Source organism: Chaetodon auriga, chromosome 1 (assembly GCF_051107435.1).
Source record: "Chaetodon auriga isolate fChaAug3 chromosome 1, fChaAug3.hap1, whole genome shotgun sequence".
NCBI classification, from domain to species: Eukaryota; Metazoa; Chordata; class Actinopteri; order Chaetodontiformes; family Chaetodontidae; genus Chaetodon; species Chaetodon auriga.
In genome coordinates this window covers 7,885,856-7,904,008 of record NC_135074.1, presented here as the reverse complement: position 1 = coordinate 7,904,008, position 18,153 = coordinate 7,885,856, and the positions used below count along the sequence as shown (strand labels likewise).

Sequence of the window (18,153 nt, the reverse complement as noted above, 5' to 3'; positions counted from 1 at the left end):
TCAGTACTCACAAAAAGAATAAATACAGCACGTTATTGGAAGTAATGATAAGTCATAGTGTATTTCTGTCAAGATTATATTTGTAACACATTTTCAGTGGTTATTTAATGTAGTTTTAAAAAAGGCACAAATTTCTCATAAAGTCTTTATAAAGGGTTTATTAGACTTTAGACTTTAGACAAACTTTATTGTAAGAAATTTCTATTGCAGCAGGTTCAGCACAAGGTAGAAAATAGTTCAAAAGTTTATATATATATATGTGTGTACAGTATATGTATATGTCTAAATGAAGAGTATGTGGTGAAAATATTTACAATTATCGTAGAGAATGCTAAAATAAACGGCAGAGTAATTTTGTATATACAGCGTATAGATAAACAGTATGAAAATAAACAGTGTGTACAGTAACAGTAGAATATGGGTTAAGTTAAAAAAAAATAGCAGCAGGGATGTGCAGTAAGTGAAAAACAGTGAAAAGCGCAAGGGGGCGCAGAGAAGCTGCGAGAAAAGAGGCTCAAAAGCCTACAAGTGGGCGCAGCAAAATGTGCCAAAATCACAAACCTGTTTGCTGCCACAAGTTCGACTGCAGCAGCGGGGCCGTCGACTTCAAGGGCAGAAGCAGTCCCTGGCGCAAAGACTGTCAGAGAGGCACACAGCTCTAATGTGCAACAGAGTCGTAAAACAGAGGAAGGAGAGGAAGCTATTCAGGTTGATTCGGAGGAGGAGGAGGAGGAGGAGGAGGAGAGAGAGAGAGAGAGAGAGAGAGAGAGATCACCCAGCAGGGACAGATTGAGGAGGTCAGAATAGCTACTGTCAGCCCGGTAAGAAGTAGCCGAAATGTTAGCAGAATGAAGAGGGACTTTTCATGTAGGGAGGGCAGAGGACTGTGTGTGTGTGCGTGTGCGTGCGTGCGTGTGCGCGTGCCAGAGTGCGTGTGCGTGCGTGCATGTCACTCTCGGTTGGCATGCATTTGAGCGTTTGTCTGCAACCTGCACCAGTAGCAGAGACCATTTCTCTCAAATCATGCTCCAATATTTGAGAGAAATGGTCTTTTGTGTATATAGAAAATGTTTTAGATCTTTGAGTTCAGCTCATGGAAAATGGGAGCAAAAACAAAGTGTTGATTTCATATTTTTGTTCAGTGTATTTTTTAAAGTGTACCTTAACTGATCCCTGCTCTCTTTCTTTCGTTTGTCTGCCTGTCTCTGTATATCTCTCTCTCTCTCTCTCTCTCTCTCTCTCTCTCTATGTTTTTCATACTTAAAGGTGCTTCTTTGAGGAGCTCTTTATTTTACATGGATGTTTGGTCTTACTGTAGGCCCAATTGTCTTATTTGTGTTTGTAAATTTCATTAAACACTAATCTAAAAACATCTCTAGCAGTGTTTGTTTGACAACCACTTTCACTTCAAGATGGGAATTGTGGCATCTCTCCCAAGATGAAAGTCTCTGTGAGTAGTGAAAGAATATATATATTTTTTAGCATGGTTACTCACTTCCTTGTATTCTACTGTGCTTTATTTTAATTTTTAAAACAACACAATGTGCACATATATCCTCTGGTATGTCGTGTGCCTCCGCATATTGTATAAATAATCATGGTGGGCCGCCATGGCCAAAAATACCAGGACCATTTTTTGGTCCCAGTCCAGCCCTGTTAAGAACCTATTATCAAAAATTTATTAACATCTACCTCTGCTGATTACTGACCTAATGGCTTATTAGAAAGTGAGAAATCCATAAGGATTCATTTAAGCACTACCAACATTTACAGCTACTTTATTACCTGATAGAAACTCCTGCCAAAGGAATATTACAACCACCTGGCAAACCTAATGTTGCTCTGCTCAATGATTTATAAAAAAAAAATAATAATAAAAAAAAAAAAATAAGGAGAGATTGAAGTAACCCACTGCCAGGACGACACACTGAGAAGAAAACAGCTCAAGACACAGAATCAGTTGCTGGATGACAAGCCACCAAGGAAGTAGTAAACTATTTTTATTGACATGTTTAAATTAAGCTATTTACAAGTTTTCATTGTGGGCAACAAAGACATTTCACACCATTAGAATCTGAATAAAAAAAATAATGGTTTTACATAAGTGAACACAGGAGCCAGTCAGAGATGATGCTATCTCGTACATCACATTAGTAGACAGATCAGTAGCACATATGCATGAATATTGAATGCTGTGTAGTCTTTCACTTTGCCAGTGCACCAGACTGAAGGAGAGATCTCATTAAACCTGCCATGGTAGCCCTGTCTCAGGTGTGTTTTGGCACAGTGATAAATCAACTTTTAGTTGTGTTTTCACACATTTTCATTTACTTACTACGATTCACATACAGTATACTTTACATTACTGCTGACATCACCCTAATCATAATGCCAGAACATGAAAAAACACTGGTTTTGTCCTTTAAAAGAGACTGAATGGTTTTGCCACAAGATGGTAGTATAATAAAGAGAGTGGTCCTGCTAAACTTGATAATAGAGGTTCTTACAGATTCTAAGGTCCTACCCAAAGCCAGGGGCCTCCACATAAGAAGATTTAGCACTATTTACCTGTGCATAAATGAAGGGCTAAAATATATGGTGTGATACAGGTGGTCGAAAAAACAATAATGATGTCAACGGTAATCTAGCAGATTACTTTAAATAGCATATTATATGATATATTTTACTGCGAATCACTGTGGGACAAGAAGAAATCCCCAAAGTGAGAGCTTTCTTCAAAGCTACTGAAGATAAGTGCTTGGGCCAAGCCCTCAGGAGGCATGCCAGGCTTTGAATCTAAATTGACCGAGTGGCCTGACTGTGTAGTTAAAATGTCATGTAGCCCAAAAAGATTTTGTGAAATATAATGTGAAAGAAGCAGCTATAAAATGTCCTAACCCCCCAACAAATGATTAGTTTTACTTTCAGAATTTAATCCATTCCATTCAATAACATTTGGAAAGTCTAGAGGAGCCATGCAATGAAATCATTTTATCCCCATCAAGTTAGGAGAGGGCTAAACTGGAAGTTAGCCAGCTCGTCCAGTGGAAGTCTCTGGTGCGTGTGCTCTGTGGACACTGTGGCCCAAACAGTATGAGCAGCATGCAATAATCCACGTTATTTCTTTACAACAGGAAGTGGCTTTCTTGAGGGGCACTGAACAGGAGGTCTGAATGACTGTGGGTGCCCACAGCTGGACAGGGCACCTGGAAGATGCCAGGAACTATAGAGCCTCACAATGAGTGAGCGTGAGCTGTTTAAGGGGCCCAAATGTTCAACTCCACTCCACTGGAGTTGAAAATGTTTACAATACGGTCTGGTAACTAAAGGCAAATTGTTTGCATCATAACTAAAAGGGTTAGGGGTCAGGGTTAGAAACTGGGAGTCTTATGTCTTGAGACTATGAGGGCTCCAATGGGAGTCTTAGAATGATGGTTTTAGTTTTACTTTTGAATCTATGTTGATCCGTTGTATCTTTACTTTTGTTCAATAGGTCAACTTTGGTGACACCAGTTAAAGTTTGACATGTTGGTGATTGAAATACAAAAACAAGATCAGAGAAAACACACCAGGATATTGTTTTATGTCAGTGGATTAAAGGTGCACTCTGCTAAATTTCGTTCTGTTGGGTGAGGTCCTCTGACACGCTGTTGAACTCAGTGGCCCGAGTGCTCATCCCCAGGTACTGCTTCAGGAACTCACTGAAACGTTTTTGGTTGTTCCACTTGCGGGCTGACTTCCGAATGCCGATGAAGCCACCATACCTCTTCTGGTAAGATCTTCCTGGAGACATCAGCTTCCTGTAGCCGTGCCTCCCTTTGACGAAGCCGCCAAACCTCTTGGAGACACTAAGCCCTACATCATCCTGTCCTCTTACTGCCACGTCAGCAGCCCTTTCTTCCTGTCCTGCCTCCTCGTCATACTCATCCTCAAGAGAGAGGGCATTCTGGGAACTGTAGGCATTGTTCTGCTGGCTGCCCTTGCCACCCAGATCCTTTGTGTCCACCCCGAATGCCCTTGTAACGTGATCGAACCTCTGCAATGCGATGGGCAGCAACAGACCTCCCTCCACCGGCTCCTCGTCCTGTTCAGGAAACAGGGCCTCCACCTCCTCCTGAGATCTTTTCCGCACACTACCACTGAGGGAGGAAATTGGCAATGACAGCACCTTACGACAGAAGTCCTGGTAGAAAGCTGGGGAGACGTTGCCTTCGCACTCATTGAGACACACCTGACAGACACAAAGACAAGAGGTCCTATTTTCAGTCATTTCAGGTGAGTTCATTCATATCATAAAATGGACAGACCTCAGCGTGGACAGTTTTTAGCCTCACTACAGACGACAGAATAGGTCGGCTGTGTTTGCTGGTTACTTGGTTGCTCCGCTGCTTCAATCAGAATGGGTTCACTACTATTGGATGAATTGCCATGAAATTTTGCAAACACATTCATGTTCCCGTCAAGATAATTTGCACTGACTTTGGTGATCCCTTGACTGTGCAGCTAGCGCCACCATCAGGTCAAAATTTTGGCCAATACTCTTGATTATGACCAAATACCTGCAAAACTAATGACTTTTGCATCAGCCTCATGCATACCTTGCAATTGATGCTAATTAGCAAATTTTAGCATGTGAACACAGTAAACTGAGATGGTGAAAATTAGGCCGGCTAAACATTAGCATGTTAATTTAATTCTGAGCATGTTAGAGTAGCACAGAGTCACTAGCCTGGCTATAGACTCTTAGATTTGTTACTGTGGGTGATCTACTGTTGGTAGGTATACTTCAGTGTGTGAAAGAGTAACTGGGACATTTTTTTTTAATGCTTACTCAATCACAGATGAAATTGGATTGACATAAGGGTACAGTAGAGACCTGCTCGAGATGAAAAGTGCCATGAGATAACTTGTTGTTGTGATTTGGCACTATGTAAGTGAAACTGAATTGAATTGAAAGTAGAAAAACACATACGTTGTGTGTTTTGGGTGGACTGACCCTTTAAAACAAATACCTCCAAATACCTAAAATTAGCTGCATCATTCACAGACTGCTGTTAATTACTACTATTATCAATGTAATGATCTGTATCTGTCAGAATAAGACTGAGGGTTGTTACTTTGCTTGAAATACCACATTGCTTTGAACACATCATCCAGTGTTTCCATGGAGCAGATTAATCATATATGCTCTGGTCCCTTTTTGATTCACAAGGAAAACACGTTCTAGCTAGGGAGGACAAATGGAAATAAGGCAGAGGAGAAAATTGAAATAGTTCAAAGTTTTATGTTTGAAGGCATGTGCACTTAAAGGTCTTTTACTGTGTTCCTGCCAAAATGTCTGAAAAGCAGCTATGTCATTAGGAGAAACCACCACCAGGCATAACCACTGAGAGGAGAAACACACGTCTAACCCCAGGAACCAATTAGCTACAACAAATTAAACTCAAATGCCAAAGAGTAATTTGTTGAGTCAGAGACAGTGAAGATGAGGCAGGGAAGATGGGATGAATTGAGGAAGGTGGAGTGAGGGGTGTCTTAAATTAAGAGAGGCCCGTAGTGAGATTTGGTTTGTGTGAGTTTCTGTGTTTGTGTGAGGTGTTAGTCTGGTTTTTGTCTGGACGGACGATTTGCTAACTAATATTTCAGAGCATGATTTGTTTTCACTTTTTTCACCCACAAGTTTACCACTTGTGACAAAATACACAAGAGAAACAAGAGCAGACAGATTGACCTCTTGTAGGAAAAGCACAGGTGTTACTGATAACATTAACAATGGCTGTTTTTTCAAGTGTCCCATTAAGCCATGACAGTGTGTGCCAGCATGCATTATTATTTACACCTGTGATGTTACTGACTGACATGCCAAAACTCCATGGAAAGGTTCTATTAAAGCACAAAGAACTGCATGTAAATTTTAATTGGACGTCCTGTTTGTCTGTAGCCTTTCACCGCTGTATTGTGTGGGGGCTCCACTTGTGCAATCTGCAGTGTGTGTGTGTGTGTGTGTGTGTGTGTGTGTGTGTGTGTGTGTGTGTGTGTGTGTGTGTGTTTGGATTGCTCACCATAGTGTTGAAACTGAGCTGTTTGGGCAGGATGTTGCTGCAGGACAGGCAGTCTGCCTGGCAGTCACTCTGTCCAGGATCACACAGACAGAGCAGCAGCAGAGCCACCACAGTCTTCATGGTCCCACCGTTTGCTGCACGACACGGGACAGAGCAAATAGACATGTTCAGTCCAACAAATTCCTACATCCTACTCAACAAACTGTCAATACATCCTACCTGGTGTATGGTTTCTCTTTGCTTTCTACAGTCTTGTTGGGATGTCTCAGCTTTCACTAAGCACTGACGCAGGTTATTGTGACAAATGTGTCAAAGGTTGATTGAGGTAATGTAGAATTACTGTACATGACACTACATGACACTGAAATGAAAAGAAAAGTTCTATATGAAATACAAATCTGAATACTCTTTCTAGTTCGCGAGCGCCTGCTGTGTCATTTGGCACAGCTGGTCAGTAACGAGCGGAATGAGGCTGCTGTTAAGCCACAATGTTATTTTCTATTTCTACATGTGTCAAATATACATTCACATTGTATAAATTAGACAGCTTTGGAGATGACAAAGGTTTTCTGTTTTCATTTGTGTAAGCTAACAGATCCTAACTGAAAATAAACAGTTTTTAAACTGACATTTTGGATTGTCATAGCAGGAAAAGCTCAGGTGGCACCATTAAAAACAGCTGCATTCCATTTATCTGAGCCACTTCCAGGGCGTTCTTGGTATGGTGCATTCTGGCTCACTGTTGTGGCTTCCTGGGACATTTGATGGAACTGAGCCATCATTAAAATGCTTCACCTGTGCCTCTCCTGCGAACAGTCGAGCTGCCTGCCATAAAAAAAAGGTTTATTGATTTCAATCTTTTCATTGTACTCAAACTAAGAAAGTTAGCAAGCATATTTGTGTAGAATGTTCTCTTAAAGCTTGTCACATGGTTCCGTGGTTGCAATGACTCCCACACGCAAACACAGAATTTCTAGTCAAAATAAAGTGAAGAACTATTTGCCATATAATATGCAGAAGCATAACACACAGCTAGTCATATTTTATATGAGTGGTAATATACAAACTAAGCCATTTTTTGTATCAGCAGTATACTGTGTCCAACAGACTTTTATGTGTTTGAAGTGTCTGTGTCCTCTACTGTGAAATAAAGTTAGTTCATTATGACACAAACTTTGCCCAGTCACTCATTAGTATGCTATGTCATGTATAGAACCAGGTGAGTGTCTGCATTTATAGGCATGTAGGTCTCTGACACTGTGATTGGAAGAGGAGGGACATAGAGGACAATAAGAGAGTAGAAATGACATGAGTGAGTTGAAGGGGACAGCGAGTGAGGCGAAAGGACAGTTGGAGGGACAGAGAGCACAGCAGATATAAAATGTGACAAGGAAAGACTTTGAGAATGAAAAAAGATGGAAGGGAAATTGTTTGACCTTATTCTGGTAGGAACAGCCCAGTCTGGTGTGTCTGACGTCAGAAACACAACCAGAGTTTTCATCTCATTAAACAAACTCGTTAACTCCTTTAATTGATGCCTCAATTAATGCCTCTGGCAATGAACTGAGTCATTGTTTGTTGCTGACAAGCACACACACTAAAACTCACATGCACAAAACACCGAGACACACAAGAGTATGCAGCACTCACATACGCATACACACAAATACATGCTTTCTCACACATACCAGACGTACAAACCGTGCATGTCCATTGTACAGTACCCTGGTAGACACACTCAAATGTAAACTCACACACACACACACACCGTCTCACTGCTGTTTGAGCTGTAGGTTGTCATTATCTATTAAACTGATGCGGCAGAAAGTAAAATTCATTTGTCTTCAGTCAAATCCTACTTCATAATGTATTAGAATTTATTCAGAATAATTAAAAACTGATAAACGTATATTTGCACTACAGTGCTTTCCAATCTTTAACTACCCATAAAATAGTAGCTCTGCAAAATGAATCAAAATGAATCTGTCTTCTAGTGTGCAAACAGTCAAATCAAAGTGTGTGTCGAGTCTGTCTTTAGTCTGAGGGGAAAGCTAAAGGATTTGTCAGTGAAGGGCAAAGGAGCAGTGCAGCCATTTAAGGCAGGAATATTGTAGGACAGCTTAGGGTGGGACTAGGCTGGCAGATGGCAGTTGATTTAGACAAACAGCTTGAGTATGTTCATTTGACCAAAATGCATCTCATTCTCCATCTTCCTGTCACTGACTTTGTGCTGACTTCCAAAAATTAGCTGCCATCATTTAAGATAATGCATGAAGGAGACATCTTCACATCTTGTCATCTACTACATATTGACTGAAATGTGTCCAGGAGATGCACACACATACACACATACATGTCTTATCCTTCATTTAGAAATGGTTCAGATAATAAAAGTGGAACACATGTTTACCCTCTGTCAAACCATTAGGTCACATACTCTTACTCAACATTTACAGCCATGCTTGCAGCTCTGTGAGTTTTATGTTGACCATGTTCACCATCTTTGTTCAGTGTGTTAGCGCTACACATGCTAATTAAAACACAAAGTACAGCTGAGGCTGATGGGAATGATGGTTACAAACCAAAGGTATTGCAGGCAAAAAAATTGACAAATCGCAAACGTTTTTGAGCAGGACACCAATGTATGTACCAAAGTTCGGAACTGTCATATCCAACGCTGTTTCTCAGGTCATGCTTTCATTGTTTCATCCATTCAGTGTTTCCTGTTTTATTTTGTTGCTTACCTCTCTTTGTCTCTTTTCATTGCAGATAATTCACTTCCTGCCTTTGTGTTCAGCTGTTTGTTTGCCACACCCTGATTGGTTTCACCTGTTATCCGTCCCTCTCCAGAGTATTTAGAGTGTGTTTTCCCCTCAGTCTGTGCAGCTCATCTTTGCACTGTGTGTTAAGTTGTCCAAACCTTTCCTAGTGTTTTCAGACCTTTGCTTTATTTTTCCTTGGCCTTGCCTGTTTTTGAACTTTTGATTCTTGCCTGCTCCCCTCACTTGACTGCACCAGCTCCTTCTTTGAAGTCTGCGTTTGAGTTCAGTCTATTGTCCACGACAATGTTATCCTGCTTGCACAAGTGTGACAAGGGCAATCCAGCCAACAGTTGTTGAGTCAGCAAACCACAAATCTCAACCTCATGATGAAATAAAATATCAGGGGATCACCAAAGTGTTAAGGATTCGTCATCTGGGGACCATGAACGTCTGCACCAAAATCCATTCAATAATTGTTGAGATATTTCAGTCTGGATCAAATCGGTGGACCAACCAAACAGAGTCACATTGCCATCCCCAAAGCCGTGCTGCTGGTGTTGCTAAAAACCAATAGCATTTAAAGCTAACATTCAGTATTGCTAAGTGTCACATTATATGTTTAATATGTATTCTTACTGCAAGGGTTCAGGCAGGCCAGGACAATCGTCTACCCCCCATGAGGATTTTCTTTTTCATAATCTTAACTTTGTCAAACATGAATAAACATGAGCCACTGAATCTGTTTTGACAGTTGTGTTTTGACAGTTTAAGCAGCAGCCTGAATCCTACTTGAGGGTGAACGCAGGGAGCAGTCAACTCTTGTGACCAAGCTGAGTAATGGCACTTCCTAACTATTTCTTTGCTGCCGAGAACAATTCAGTTCTGATGTCTTAACAAGTACATACCACCGGAGCACATACAGCCTGGCTCACTGAGGACACTACAGACGTGTGTACGTGCAGACACGCACACACAGGTACGCACTCCTTTGAAAGAAGTCCTTATCTGTTTTTCTCTTGTCTCTGAAGTACTGTGGATAAAAGCTCTGTAAAAATGAACTGGACTTCGCAATGAGGTCTTATGCTGACGTCTGCCAGGTTCTCTTAGGAGCCCTTAAAACCCAATTACTCTGCTTTTAATTGACTGATTAACCACCAAATAAACCAGTTAATTAAATCATTAGCCTGGCGCTGTGCTGAGGCGCCTCTGATTGAGATCTTCCAGTCCAGTCGATGATGAATAAAGACCGTCTTTCATATGAAAGGAACCCCTGTCCATGGAATAAAATATGATAGTATTTGACTCAACCTGTTACCGTGTCCACATGACCTGACGCTGTGCCATTTGACCTTTTCTGCTTGAAAAACATCGAGTCCAAGTTAGAATTCAAGATTACCAAAGGAGCAGTGAACACAGAGAAGCATGTGGTGTCATTCATGTCACTGAGTGGGAACATCAGCACAGGGTCTGTAGTCTGTCTCCCTGGAAAGAATCTATAATTCTGAGTTCAGCAGGTTCTTCCTAGTTCAACAGAAAAAAGTGCAAAACATCATGAAGCAGACATATTCAAGTTGTTGATCCAAAATTATTCTTTGTCAAGCATGAATAAATGCTGTTGACTAAGGCTGTAAATTCTGGTCTGATTCATGGTCATGGTCCCGTCATCACACAGCTCACGACTCAAAGTACAAAATTCTCAACCTGTCTCACACTGTTATCAACTGTTTCCGCCATTATTTTCCTCTATTATTGCCATTTTCTCATCAAGAGCAGGGAGTACAAAATAAATTACTCCCAGCCTCGAAGAGCGACTTAAAGCCGGATTATTCACGCATGGTCGAATGGGGGAGCAGTGGGCATCCGTCTTGCAATTCTTCTGTATATCTAAAAGCTGCACTCCAGATTATTACGTAACTTAAATGTAATAGCCAGAATATTGTCAATTTCACATCAGCACACCATGTGCCTGGCCTGTAACTTTTCTCACTGAGTGGCTGGTTTCTATACAGGCTAAAGCTGGTCCACACATTCGGACATAATGTACTTACACTTGTGCAAGAACAGCAAAAAAGCAGATATTGCTTCTTTTTTTTATTTAATGGGAATTTTCTATGTAGGAATGTTTGATTGCCTTGTGGTCACTTCATTTGACAGACAAGTGTCTAATTCATATTCTGTAGTATGTTTTAGTGTTAGTAGGTGTTTAGGTGAGGTAGTAGGTTTTTTTCCCTCATTGTTGAAGTTTAATGTATTGAAAGAAAATGAAATAGTGACTGACATGATTCGTGATTAAAAGATTTTTTTAAGTACAAACACACAATTATGGTCCACAACAGCTTAATGACCAAATAAAGTGCAGCTTTAAATTTGATAGCTTTAAATGAAACTGAAGAACAATAACTTCCAACCCTTAAAGGAGAGAGGAGCAGCATATTAAAGGAAACAAATCGAACATCGGAATAATTAGTGTATTCATGATGTTGGCTTTGTTAGTTGATGAATCAGTTTGACAGGTAATTAAATGTTATTTAGTCTTCTGCCTGAAGCCAGCTGGCAGACTAATTTATCTGTCAGAGAAGTCACTTTGATTGACAGCTTGTCCCAGGCCCACTCAAAACACATTGTGCTCTTTGTTTTAATATTGATAGCTAACAGGAAAAATGGTAGAGTGGTCATTGTTGACGCATTCCAGGACAGAAGATATATATTACCAATCAGGTTGATTGAAAATATCCAATCTATATATTAACCATCTCCGTCACTACCTACGCACTCGACCTACCTACTGATTTTTCTGCCATTACCTCTGTCCTCCTCTAACATTTACTTTCTGCCTCTCACTCTCACCCACTCATGCTCTTTTTCCTCCTCCTTCCTGTCACACACTTTCTCACTCTCACTCTTTCTCTTTCACATATAAAATGTGACAAAACTACTACTACCACTGGTGAACGTCCACGAGAGGCTTAGTTGTAGAAACGTCTCACTATTCACGTCACAGAAACTAAATGCTGCACAGAATCCAGTAAATCATTTCTCATAAAAATAGGAAACAGTTTCACTTTGTTTGTTTTTTGACACTACAGCGGCATCTGCTTTACTTAGTGTCAGTGCTGATAATCACCTTCATTGGCTGACACTAAAACCTTGAAGGCTAAATCCTATATTAAATTAAAAAGGTGATCTATGAAACACTTTGCAGCAGTGATTAATATATTCATTATCGTGTTTATCTACTGTAAGAAAGCATTAAAAAAATGTCCAAGCAGTCACAGTACAACAGCACTACTGCTACTACCAGCAAAAGGCACTGTTTCTTCGATCCTGCTCCTCGTCTCCTGGTCCACGTCATGTCAGCTCACAGATGTGTCTGCACAGTGGACATTGTGACCTATATCTCAAGCCAGAAGAAAACCTTTAGAGGAAGAAACGTTTTGTGCTTTTACAAGATGCTCTCAGTCAGTCGCACGGTGCGTGACGTGGCAGTCGATTACATGCTGAAGCCATTACAGGCAGACGCACTATAGTAAATCAATTTCCCTTCTCAATGCATCTAATCACCTAAGGTCGATTAATGGTTGGGAGGAGTGCTCACACTTACGCAGGGGTCATATCAGACTCCTTTCATATTGTTTCTTTGCTGTTTTTGTTGTTTATGTTCTGAGATGAGGCGATGCCCTGTAATTTATTTATTAATTTATTTGTTTATTAAGTTTGCATTTCTGTTTCACCTGCACAAATTTGACATTTGTTTGTCCTGTGTTTTTGCCCCATGTATTGGCTAGTTATTACTATTGAACTAATGTAAATGACACACATGGTGTTAGGATATTTAGAAAAAGCACTGAGGCAGGCAAGCATTTTCTAGCTCATAGCCAATAGGCCTTTGTAGAGCACAGGTGTAACTAATACCAATACTAATGGTTGCATTCCCTTCAGGGCTGACTGGCTCGATGACACGCTGAAATGGAAGGCATAAATAACACTATTACGTCTGAGCTTTTTCTGCTTTGACAAGTCGAAACAAGATAAATCGCTGAATTATTGCCATAGGAGGAAGTTGTTTTGTTTGTTGATGAGCTTTTCTCCAGTCCAATGAGAGATTGCAGTGGCATGACACTAACATGTAAAGTCAGGTAAGATCGTTGCACAGCGCTGTGGAGCACAACAAAATATTTAAGCCACGTCTTTCTTTGGCACAACAGTCAGAGGGCTCCTCGTTGTTGTATGACAGCATAGCCTAAGATACCAAAAGACTCGCTCAAAAGTCCACAAACAGTGATGTCTGCCAAATCATTCTTCTAATTGTCAGTTTGTGCAAAACATATATTATGAGATAGCTGAATCAATTGTATTACTGTTAATATGCTTTTTAGCTGTAAGTGCCATCAGTGGTTGCTTTGCAGCAACCCAGCTAAGAATTACAACTAAGAGGCTAATATGAATGTTTAACTTGGTTGCACATTATTAGCTTGGCGGTAGTGTCTCCTTGAGACATAGACTCTAATGTCACATTTTGCTAGTTTCTGGGAAAGTTTTACAAATCGTCTGGGTTTAAAATTCCATAATGAAAAAGAAATCATTCATTTAGTCTCTTTTATGATGGCCACCTATGGGAAAAATGCTTTGTTGCAGTACAGGCAGCAAACCTCGCTTGCAGCCAGCTTTCTTAATACATCCTTGAATCAAACACTGAGAGTAAGTAATATTGTCTGACACTTATCATGGCTTCCAGTTTGGCCTCCAAATACATCTGCTTCAATTCCTATAATATTACAAGAAAACAAATCAAGAAGCCTGAAGACATGTCAGAGCCTTTCTGCTCTCATATTTCTCCCGTGCCACAGAACTATCGTGTAATCAACAACAGCAAAAGAAAATGCAGAACCCTGCTCTGAGGAGCACGGAGACATAAAGAAACGGATGGGCAGAGAGCCTGCTGTGTTAGGAACATTGTATCCTTGGATTAACTCCAGAGCTGTACACACCAGCACTATGCCGTGTGACCTGTGATCCAGCACCCCTTATTCTCCCTCCATTTTTAAAGAAGTTTATCCATAAAGCTAATAACATTTGCTGTGCTGGTGCGGAAACCAGTGAATTCACTGATACTGAAGAAAATAGATTTTTCGGCCATGAGACATAAGAAATGAGGCTGCAACTTAGCAAAGTGCTCTGGATGTTTGGTGTGGTTTTTTTTTTTTTTTTTGACAAATATAATAGTAAGATGTAAGATAAATAAGATAATTGTTTATTAATCCCGCAACCAGGTGGAAAGTGTGATAGTTAGAAGCATCAGTAAATGAAAAAGCAAGGAATGCTAAATATGTAAACAACATAATAACAGGCAATAATTTAATTTAACATTATTGCACATAGGAAATATTGATAATACACAGTTTACTATACACTGAACCTGCACAAGAGTGAATTTCTCAGTTTAGGTGTGTGTGGTCTACTGAAACCAGTTTTGATTGTACACTCTTAATAGCAGCAGGAATGAAGGCAGTATCTCTCCTTCACACACTGTGGGTGAAGCAGCCTTTCACTGAAGGTGCTGCCCAGTGCTGACAGAGTGTCCTGCATGGGGTGGAGCATGTTCTCCATCAGGGCTGATTTGGATAAAGTTTCTGGAGCTAACAATACGTGTGTGGATTTGTCTTTTTTCTGGGCCTCTGTGTTGATGCTGTTTGGATATTTGTAAGTGGAATCTCTTGTTTCTGTCTCACTAACTGCCAGTTCAACAGTCTACCCCAAATTAAGTACCGTTGCTGTTGGATGGCATACAATTTCCATTGTGGCACTATGACTTAATCAGGTAACGGTGATATCGATTTGCATTTTGACAACCACATATAAAGTGCCTTAACCTGATGCATTCAGCTGTTTCAGCTGTGTGTGTAGGTGGACTGAATGATGGCAAGTGGGATATTTTAAGTCCAGAACTAATCAGAAATGGCACTCTTTCCTTAAAACACAACTTGTCTTGTTCTTCAGAGAGGCATTTGATAGTCCTCTTCAAGTCTGATAAAGAGAAAGAGGACCTTGCACTTTGTCTTTGAGGAATCAAATCTCAAGAGCTGTAATAGATATTTCAAACATCTTCTGTTTGAAATTCTGTTATGGTAGGTGTTGAAATCTCGTCTCTCTCTCTCAGTCCCATATGTCATCGTCACCTTGGCCATGTAGCCACAGGAACACAATGAAATTGCCCCAAAACAACAGCACAAAATATTCTCACCTTTAGCTGATGTGTTTCAGGATGGTTTTACAATCCAGCTAATGTAGGCTTATAAACACATGTATCTTGTTGTCATATTCACAATTCTATTTCTAAATGAATATTTATCTAAAAATCAGCTACATATCACAGATGTAATATTTGCAGAAATTCTGCCTCAAATTTCAAACAGAAACTTTTATTAAACATACTACATCCATTCAGACTCCGTCACTCTGGCTTCTGTCCCCTCCACACAGCCCCACTGAAGACACTGCTCGCCTTGTTTCACCCAGGTAATGCAGAAATGTTAGACCATGGTACAAATCTAATAAGTGGTTAAAAATAAATTAATTCATTAAAAAAGCTATCCAAATCTGTTCTGCAGTCACAGGAATGCTTTAAGTATTTGCTGAAAGGTGTGAGAAAGCAGCCTGTAGCTTTCTCTTAAGCAGCTGAAAATGACATTGTTTCAGCTCCAGCACTATCTGTAGATCTACATCAGCCTCTCTTTGTTGCTCACATAATTAGAATCAGTTACCATCAGTGGTTGTTCAAATGGCCTTTTGGTGATAGCTTAGTTAAAATAATCCGTTTTGAACAGTGCCTTTGTTGATGGAGTTTGTTTCAAGGTCAAATGAAGAGTGAGCCCCGGGCTAAACAAAAACCCTTTGTTAATTATTCAGTGTAAAATAAAAGGTGACACCCAATCTTTAGGTTTATTAACTTCAGAAACATTTCCTGACAGCTTAAAAAAAACAACTTAATAATGATTTCTACACCTTAAAGCCTGAGGGCATCAGGAAAATAATATTAATAGGTCCACTACTACAGAAATGCTGCTAATACTGCTAATGATAATTCTACAAAAGTGGTGAATGAAAATAATAAATCTAATTATCATCTTGTCTCGTTGCATAATCTTAATTCTAAATCATCACACGGAAGCAGTTTATACATTCATCTAAAGGTTGTATAACAATGTGATTTATTATATATTTCATGTAGGATGACTACCTGAATCAATCACATTTAGCCTTATATAAACCATTAATCCAACCTTGGAAGAATAAGAGAGATTTTGGAGGAAGGGGATCTGCAGTGTCACTATGGGCCAGATGTGGCCAAATGTTTTATATGTGATCAATAAAATCCACTTTGTAACTCCATTACTGTCTTCCCTCCCACAATGTACTGGGCATCCTTCGTTTTTGTTTTTTTTTTGTTTGTTCATTTGTTTTTTTGTTTGTTTGTTTGTTTTGTCTCAGTGTCACAGAGATTTATTCATATCTATTTTCAGTGAAAAGCTATATTTTAGTACCTCTAGATTTCAAGGTAGGTGTACGTCAACATTCAGTAATTGAAATCAAACTGAAGCCAGTCTACAGCTACTTATTTCTCTCTGCTCACATCACCTGTTTTTGTCATAAATTGAACCCTTAGAAATTGTTTTGTTGAACACTGAATAAACAACGTATTTCAAGCTATGAAAACCTAAAATAACCTAATAATAAAGTGAGCCAGAGAAAATCTGACCCTGATTAACCAATGTGCACTCACCAGAATTACCTTTCATTAATCTATGTCTTAGGCTACAGAGTAAACACAAACACACAGCAGCTTTCTGTGAAGACTCCCCTTTCATTCACGGAACCCACTAGAGCGCAGCGCTAAATCGGGCCTTAATGATTGATGACTAATCAGGACAAATGATTTATGACCTTTCCCTCTTTACTAAATACCAGCGCACTGACAAAACAAACTGCATGTGCAGTCCTCAGATGGAGTGCCTTCACCTCGTGCTCTCTGTAGTGTGGCCATCCCTCCTGCCTTATGCTTTCAAGCCACTCATCCACATGGTATTTACCCTTCGGGAAGCTGTCGTTATTAGTCTGTAACTGCTCCTTTCAGAGGTGATTCATTGACTCTCCGAGTGACAGAATCAGTGGTTTGTTAACAAGAGTGGCCTGGGACATTATCCTCACTCATTCCGTCTGTCACTGAGGTCAACACAAGAGGAAGCTTAAATTCTTTGATCAGCATCATTACAGCAGCCGTGAGCAGCTCAAGGGTCAGAGGGTCACAGCATCGTGACAGCGGCTGCAACACTTAACATGGGAGCTTACAGCAGGCATGTAGTAGATCCTAGAAAAGTGATGGAGACAAAGACTGAATGCGGGGAAATAAAGTGCTACTTTTAACATGGCTGAAGAAAAGCTTAAAAACATGTCGGCAGTTTCCTTTTTCCTCCCTTCTCTCCAATCGTTTCAGTTAAATTTTGGTTGAATTAAAAGGGAATGCACATTTAAACTGGACTGACACTGCTACATAAGAAGCAACTGGTAAGAAGAAAAAGGGAATGAACAATTATATCCTCACTTTTTGGAAAGCGTGACTCCAAGAGAGCTTTTTTGTAATATACTTTATATGGTCTTTCTTTCCTGCCTGTCAATCAAATGTAATGAAATGTCACTAATTACTTATACGGCAAAAATGCAATATGCAAAGGAATCTGTATCAAAGGTCAGAGGTCAAGCCATTTCTGTTCCTCCTCCATCTCCCTCCTTCTCCCCAGGGTCTTCTTACCTGTGTTGGGGTGAGATTGCAGGCGCCTGTAGGGATCCGTTGGGTGCAGGTTGAGGTTTGTCAGCATACGTTTCCTTCCCTCTGTCTCAGCGTGGTTTCTCTGGCTACGTGGAGGCTGTTGGCAGCTGCTCTTATAGAGACCCACCCCTCCCCTTCAACTTCCTCCTCGGATTCTCTCTCTCTTTCAAAACTCCCTCTTTCATCACAGAGTGATAAAGAGGGAGGGAAGGAGATCAGAGAGAAGGAGGGAGGAGAAAGAAGATGGAGGGAGAGCAGGGACAGAGCATGAGGTAGGGAGAGAGGGAGGGTGGCAAAGGGGGAGAAAAATAAATGGCGAAAGGAAGGAGGAAAAAAAAGAGGGAGGAAGGGAGGAGGAAAAATGAGAGTAAGGGAGATGAGAGGTTGGAGAAAAGAGGAAGGGTGAAAGATGTAGAGGTGGAAAATGAAAAAAATGAAAATGGAGAAGAAGAAGGAGGGAATGGGAAATTTAAGGAAAATGGAGGGATGAAGGAAGGCATCTATC

General features: G+C 40.3%; 1 protein-coding gene across 2 annotated transcripts; it reads right to left on the bottom strand.

The window, feature by feature from the left end:
* Window positions 1-1,979: 1,979 nt before the first annotated feature.
* Window positions 1,980-17,758, bottom strand: pnoca (prepronociceptin a). 2 transcript variants are annotated; one of them, XR_013077726.1, is made up of 4 exons: window positions 17,631-17,758; window positions 6,063-6,196; window positions 3,158-4,231; window positions 1,980-3,021 (listed from the first exon to the last, which is right to left on the bottom strand). XR_013077726.1 is itself a non-coding variant. In XM_076741342.1 (3 exons), the coding sequence occupies exons 1-3, from the start codon at window positions 17,695-17,697 to the stop codon at window positions 3,611-3,613; spliced, it is 822 nt and encodes a 273-aa protein (XP_076597457.1). In that variant the 5' UTR covers window positions 17,698-17,758; the 3' UTR covers window positions 1,980-3,610. The 2 variants fall into 2 exon arrangements, 1 of the variants encoding a protein (XP_076597457.1); XM_076741342.1 differs by having other exon boundaries at window positions 1,980-4,231.
* Between the last annotated feature and the right edge of the window lie 395 nt (window positions 17,759-18,153).

Coding starts and splice junctions, on each gene's coding strand:
- pnoca (XM_076741342.1), bottom strand. CDS start 17,697: ATGCTGACAAACCTCAACCTGCACCCAACGGATCCCTACAGGCGCCTG. Junction 6,197..17,630: donor GCAATCTCACCCCAACACAG/GTAAGAAGACCC, acceptor CGTGTCGTGCAG/CAAACGGTGGGACCATGAAG. Junction 4,232..6,062: donor AGCTCAGTTTCAACACTATG/GTGAGCAATCCA, acceptor TGTGTCTGTCAG/GTGTGTCTCAATGAGTGCGA.